The 7,212-nt window shown below is 48.9% G+C and overlaps 1 protein-coding gene across 1 annotated transcript in view; it reads right to left on the bottom strand.

Annotated features, from left to right (window-relative positions):
* Positions 1 to 969: 969 nt before the first annotated feature.
* The window catches only part of LOC149337548 (ATP-binding cassette sub-family C member 1-like), a 111,430-nt gene continuing 105,187 nt past the window's right edge, over positions 970 to 7,212 (bottom strand). Inside the window, exons 20-21 of the mRNA XM_089554453.1 lie at positions 4,416 to 4,610; positions 970 to 1,120 (exon numbers count right to left, since the gene is read on the bottom strand). Coding sequence (XP_089410579.1) covers positions 970 to 1,120; positions 4,416 to 4,610 — 346 coding nt within the window. The remainder of the gene's footprint in view (positions 1,121 to 4,415; positions 4,611 to 7,212) is intronic.

Genomic DNA, 7,212 nt, shown 5'->3' with positions numbered 1-7,212 from the left:
CTCGTCGCCAGTTGTTCTATCGTGCCCAAGGAAAGACACGACGCACGAACGAAGGCAGGAACGAATGAGCTTTTATTCCACGACGCCTCTGGTTTTATAGCATGTGCCGAGACGGTCCTACGTCATAGGCACGTGCTTGAACTGATAACCGTTATCACAATTGCCAGGCTCGGACCTCTATACTTTTTAGAAACGATGTTGTATATAGGCAAACAGAAGTAAACAAAGGCATGCCCACAGCTCTTTTTCAAGATAGTAATCGATGAAATTGCCCCCCGTCCCAAAGTACCACATTATGGCCAACCGCCTCTGCTTTTATAGCATGTGCCGAGACAGTCCTACGTCATAGGCACGTGCTTGAACGGATAACCGATATCACACTATCCAGTCATTCATAACGAATAACATGTTCGAACCATGTTGTAACATTACAAAGGCGGCTCGTTTACACACTAGCCTGTTTTGCTCTGAGTTTGTATGTCCCGCTTCCAAAGGCTTCTGCGGTAGCACTGTTTTCGAAAATTTAAACGCTTCCATCAAACATCAGCTTTGATTTATGAGCATATAAATTATCTGTTAGATACTACTACTCCTTAATAAAATCACAACAGTGAAATTTTAATAACCGAAACTAATCAGAAAGAAAAAACATGTAACCATGTACAATAGATATGCGCTAGTCCTCGGCAGCGAAAATGTACAGCGACGCAGGAAACCACAGGAGTCTGCCATTTCATGACCGACAGGACCCTGATGTGAATCCAGATTCTTGGGTTTGCATAAAACGCATATATTGTCGTTGATTTTGATGATTAAAAATGTACATTACGTAGATATGCGGGCAAAGAGCAGCTTTCAACCAGTTAAATAGTAATGATTATATAAGTGTAATCGTATGATTGCGCATAGGTGTGGATGGTTGCACAAGCAGCGATGCACGAAAGTCAGAGATGAGCGCAATGAGTTTGATCATAAATTGGAGTTGATGTCCGGATCTTCATCACAAATCCTTTGAATTCCAGCGTCGAGAGCCATGGAATGGAACATGGAGCGCGAGTCTGACAGTAGTCGGGCTGGTGAATCCAACTCTCGAACCTGGCCATCTTCAAGCACAAGTATTCTGGAAAGAACAGTGATTGAAGATAATATCTGACTTAGCGACACTATTTTAGCAGTAGAAAAAACGCAAACTCAGATTTCCCCTTCGAATTACAATACATTTGCTTTCTGTCAAAACTGGACACGAATTAACAATGTGTCACAAAGATGCGGTACTTTCTAATAAATGTTTTGCTTTCAAAGCGCGTGTTAAATCAAATTTCTGAATCTCAAAAGCCAGCCTGTCTGTATTGCTGTGTTTTCAACTGCAGTATTGCTTTGGAACTTATCTATAATTTACCGATGGAAGAAGCGCATATCCATCTTCAAGTTGGAGCCCGAATTGTATTCTCATTTTAATTTTTCGTTCTTCACGCTGAAAATAAAACAAGATATTAAAACACATTCGCTGAACAACCGGTCTCCGCCACATGTATCAACCATCAAATGACGATCGCGCAGTTGGTGAAGGCAATCATTTTCTTTGCACTAAGCGACGAAGAAAATATGCATGCCGTTGTACAATAGGTGCGACAGAAAATTAGAATTTCGACCCTTGTTGATTGTATAAACGCATACGTCATCGGTAGATGCTGCGCTTGTAGTTAACCTCCTGCGCGCCTCATGCACAAATTTTACGTATTCTACGGTAAAAACCGAGGCATATTTTCGCGCTGCAGGTGTTCCTAGGGTGACTTTTCTTCGTTTCAAAAATAGGTATACCATTATCATCTCTGTGGCTTCGAACGGACCACTGGTACTAGTTAACAGAGTGTTCTAATTTAATAAACAATTTGTGAAGTAAGTCAATAATGCCTTAATTGTGATTATGTTTAATATAGCTACCGTCCACCGCTCGTAACTTGGTTCTGTGACATTGTCCTTCCATTTCGAACTTTAAGATTTAGGAGTTTTCAACTGTTCGCTGAAAAACCCGGCAAGTTACATCGTTATCCATAGCTGCCGACTCCAACGGACGCTGTGCTGTACTAGGGTCGCAATGCTGGGTAGCCCTCAAGGTGCGCAGGCCTCTGCTGCGGTGGCGTGCCTTTGAGGGCTTGTAGCTAAGCTTGGTGTGCTTGCTCCAGACCGCATTTCTCTTTTCTTTTTTTCTCTTTTACGCGTCTCTATCCACTTGCCCCCCCCTCCCCCCCCCCCCCTCGTCTAAGGTAGCCAACCGGAATAGCCTTCCGTTTAACCTATTCTTTCTCTCTCTCCACAGAAAATCGTGCTGGGCAGAGTACAGCTTTACCGAAGCATCGATGATGCACGGTCGTGACTTTTTTTAATGTGGACTGTCTCCAGTAATAGCCGTGATTCAGTACTTGCACCTATGCCCACGCAGAATCTGCCTCTTGAAAACATGGCACGCAGTTGCGCTCTATTAAAATTCCCCAGCTTATCTTGTTACTTTAGGTATTGTGTATGCTGCCTTGAATGGCCGTTGAGACAACTCCCCTCTGCCCGATATAGCACCTTCCGCAGGGAAGATGGATCGTGTACGCCACTCCTAAGGCATACCTGACGAAGGCTTCTGACGTGGGTTACACATAACCCCCAAAAAGTAGCCAGAAGGCACAACCTGCCACTTGCTTTCTCAGCGCCAAATAAGTTGGCGAAGCTGTGGCCCCGTATCTACGGTGATGGTGAGCGTGGTTGCACGGTCTCCCTCTCGTACGAAAGGTGCTATACAGGGTGTTTCACCTAAGACTTTCTGCAATTTTTAAAAACAAGCTATTTGAATTAGATGCGCACTTTTTCTGGCATAGCATTGTCAGTGGTGTAGTACATCATAATTCAACTAAGACGTGCTAACTAGCAGGCTTGTTAACCAATATTTAATAGTTAACTTTTAAACTATGACCGTTGGGCTCCTTAATTATTGAGAGGCATGCAGCCCACCGTAAGTAATGTCCATATCCGTTTTTAGAATTTCGAGAACGCGACTATCATCGGCGCTGTGGCCCAACAAATTTCGCCTACATCGCGCCAAAATACATGCGGTTTGAGAAGCTTGCAGGCAAAGCAACCTCTCCAGTGAACCTAACTCGTCGAAATAGCCAAAATTTGTTGGGCCACAGCGCCGAGGATAATCGCGTTCTCGAAATTCTAAAAACGGATATGGACATTACTTACGGTGGGCTTCATGCCTCTCAATAATTACGGAGCCCAACGGTAATAGTTTAAAAGTTAACTATTAAATATTGGTTAACAAGCCTGCTAGTTAGCACGTCTTAGTTGAATTATGATGTACTACACCACTGAAAATGCTATGCCAGAAAAAGCGCGCCTCTAATTCAAATAGCTTATTCTTAAAAATTGCAGAAAGTCTTAGGTGAAACACTCTGTATAGGCAGACGAGGCGTTAACAGCCACTGTTCAAGGAAGCATGCGCAGAACCTACTGCAACCAACAAGATAAACTTGCGAATTTAGCTTCGTAGTGCAAGTGCGTGCCACGGTTTCAAGAGGCAAATATTCTGAGCATAGGTGCAAGTACTAAATCCAGACTATTGCTGGGGGCCTTCCACACACACAAAAAGGCTCGACAGTGCAGCAGCGATGCCTCGATAATGCTGTACTCTGCAGAGCGCGATGTTTTGAAGAGATCTGTAAAGAAGAACTGAAAAGCTTCTCGTCCTCCCCTGCTTAGCTGGTAATTCTTGCTGTTTTTATTGCTTGTTGCATCCTGTTCAGGATAGGTTAGGTTAGGTTAATGGGGTTTAACGTCCCAAACCGACTAAGGCTATGAGAGACGCCGTAGTGGAGAGCTCCGGAAATTTCGACCACCTGGGGTTCTCTAACGTGCCCTGACATCGCACAGTACACGGGTCTCTAGAATTTCTCCTCCAAAGAAATTCTAGCCGCCGCGGCCGGGATAGAACCCGCGTCTTTTGGGTCAGCAGCCGAGCACCATAACCACTGAGCCACCGCGGTGGCAGAATCATTCCTTGTGACTTATGCTGCCATCCAATCAAGGTGTGTAAGAGAGTGTGAGCTATCACATTTGCATTTATACTGCTGCCGCCGCCCCCGTTGTACGCACGTTATTTGAAAATTCCGATAAATTAGAAGCCGTAAGCCAAAAATAAATATGTGGTTGATAGCGTCCTTCTTTGTCCTGCCGTCATTTCACCAAGTGATCTTCCTTATAGCGCTAACTTCACTTTGGACGAAGTTTTCTCAATATGGAGCCCATTTCGCATCACAGCCCGCGGTTGGTGACGTCACTTCTGAACCCTAAGAGCTTATAATAAATTGATCCTGCTGCCCTACTTGAAATAGAGTAAAGAAAGCACTCGCGTGTTCCTAGCTTACCGGTCGTAGTCGAGGACTGTGTGAATGCGGTGGGCGATGGTGAACAGCGTGCACTGCGCGAAGGCGGTCCTCAGCGCCGCCTGGATGAGGCGGTCCGTGTCGCCGTCCATCTGCGACGTGGCCTCATCCAGCAGAAGGATCCGCGTGTCCCGCAGCAGAGCTCGGGCGAGGCACACCAACTGCCGCTGGCCCACGCTGCACAAAAGAACCGCTAATTTCAACACAGTGCTGTATGCCTGATTTGCCGAGATTTTTCCGCACGTGACCGAAATCGAGCATAAGTGCACAAAAACATGCGAAATTCGCGGTGTCTGTAGGAATAGAACCTGCTTCTGCGAAGTGTTCGCCGCATTGTATACCGTTGATTTCGTGTGATGTGTGACATATGGAAGCAGGTATTGAAGTACAGCAGAGGCGCCAAGTGAATAGTCTGCGATCAAGCATAGACCGACTGTTGCCTAGTTACGAGCCTCCGCCATCTTCTAAGCGCATGCTTCTTTCATGTTTTTCTCTTGGGGCAGCCTGGCTTCACACTTCCAGCCAGATGTGCGCATCTTTAGAGCATTCGTCAGCCGCTAAGCTTTGTGTCGCTGTGACTCAAGGATCTCACAACCTCCAGCACTGCCAATACCGAAGAATGGGCCTCCGAGGCTCTTCCTGCAACTCGCGGCTAACAAAACGCGGTCAGCGAACTCGCGAGGTAGAAAACCGCTTTCGCGACGCTCAATACATGACGAGGCGCTTATTGCAGTGTCGTGTCCGGTCGCTGTGTTGAATGCAGCGAAAGACGCACACGGTACTTTAAGACTTCGTTTATTTAAAGCCGATGAGGGTGCGACCAGCGTCGACCGAGGCAGGAGCCGAACTGGCCGCCCGAAGAAAGGAGGGAGCGGAGAAGCGTCCACGGGAGGGAGTGGCTTCCCAAAACAGGAGGAGGATGCGGGGGCGCACCATGGGGGGGCATCTGGCGACAGCGTGCGACGAAGGGCAAGTGGTCGTTAGGAGGAGGATGCGAGTGGTCGTTAGGAGGAGGATGCGAGTGGTCGTTAGGAGGAGGGTGCGGGGGCGCACACACACAAAAGCAATAAGGGGACACAACACTTCCTTCCCCCTTAGAAAGTTGCCTGGTATCGTGCAGGGGGTCGGCGCTCACGCGTGGAGGCGCGCTGGCTTTGTGCGCTCGGGGGAGAAACACTTGTAGGCTGGCTGTTGTTCGCTGTGTCTCCTAGGTCTGTCCTGGGCGAAGTCTCTTCTTCCGGCAAGAGGTGCCAGGCTATGTGGGAAGATGGTGCACGTGTTCTCTCCGCTGGCGGACAGCTCTCAGACGGCGTCGTAAATCTACGCAGCTGGTTGAGATGTCGGCGTGCTACTGTGCCATGTATGTTGACGAGCCAAGAGCGCAGGCCTATGCGTCTGACAATTGTAGCTTCCTCCCAGCGTGGCTTTTTCAGAAACTGTCGGGCGAGGACGCGCTGCCCCTCATTAAGCGTGCCGCAGCGCGGAATTGCTTTTTCTTCCCGGAACGTCTCTGCCTTTGGCTCGGGGAGGATGGCTGTGAGCTGGGTTCGCATTTCACGCTCGAACATCATTTTCGAGGGGGTCTCGCCTGTTGTGCTCTGAACCGTCGTGTGCTGCTTGAAGAGAAAGCGCGCAAGGCGGCGCTGCAGCGAGCCTGTCTGATCTCTTTCAAGGGCGCGTTTTAGCTCGGCTACGTAGCGCTCGGCTTGTCCGTTTGTCGCTGGGTGGTAGGGGGCCGATGTAACTGATGAGATCCCGTTGTCGCGATAAAACTTGAGGATCTCCGCAGACACAAACGGTGTTCCGTTGTCCGACACTACCTTGCGCGGCAGGCCGAACGTTGCAAATAGTGATCGGAGGTTGTCAATGACTGCTGCCGAAGTCGTCTGTCCCATTTGCCTTATCTCAAGCCACTTTGTGTAGGCATCTACGACCACAAGGAAAGTGCAGCCCTCAATTGGTCCTGCAAAATCAATGTGCAGTGTGTGCCATGGTGTGTCTGGCTTTTCCCATTCTGGGACAGGAGCTTTCGGCGGGGCGCTCCGGCTGCTCTGGCAAGGCTTGCATTCTCGCACCACTGTTTCGATGTCGTTGTCAATGCCAGGCCACCACATGTAGCTTCTGGCACACTTTTTCATTGCAACGATGCCCCGATGTCCGGCGTGGATGAGAGACATAGCTTGTGCGCGTAGTTCTCTCGGCATCACAACTCGGGACCCAAATATGATGCAGCCGCGATGGGTGCTCAACTCTGTAGCTCGCCTGCGGTAAGCGTCGAAGTTGTCCCCTTTGAGTTTATGCACGTTGCCTTGTTGAACAGCTGTGTAAACTAGCCGGAGAGCTGCGCACTTCTGCGTAGATGCTGCAACTGTGCCTGCTGTAAGCGGAGGTTCTGGCAGTGCTTCGAACATCAGAACGTCTCCTGGTGGAAATGGTTCGTCAACAGTTGCGTCTAGTGGCAGACGGCTTAGCGCATCGGCGTTTTGATGTTTACTCCCATTGCGGTAGACCAGAGCGTAGTCGTACGCTGAGAGTTTGATGCACCAACGTGTCATTCGCGGAGACAAAGTTGGTGGCATAGGCCTTTGTGGTCCCAGAATGCCCAATAGCGGTCGGTGATCGGTTATAAAGGTCACCTTCCGGCCGGCAATGTACTGGTGAAAATGTGTCGCCGCGTAGACGATGGCTAGCCCTTCTTTGTCAAGTTGCGCGTAGTTGCGTTCTGCTTGCGACAACGTACGTGAGGCGAAGGCGATGGGAGCTTCCCTTCCTTGCTCGT

This window comes from Amblyomma mixtum, chromosome 7 (genome assembly GCF_055824585.1).
Source record: "Amblyomma mixtum isolate Tamu chromosome 7, ASM5582458v1, whole genome shotgun sequence".
Classification (NCBI taxonomy): Eukaryota; Metazoa; Arthropoda; class Arachnida; order Ixodida; family Ixodidae; genus Amblyomma; species Amblyomma mixtum.
This window is presented reverse-complemented; position numbering and strand designations above follow the sequence as displayed.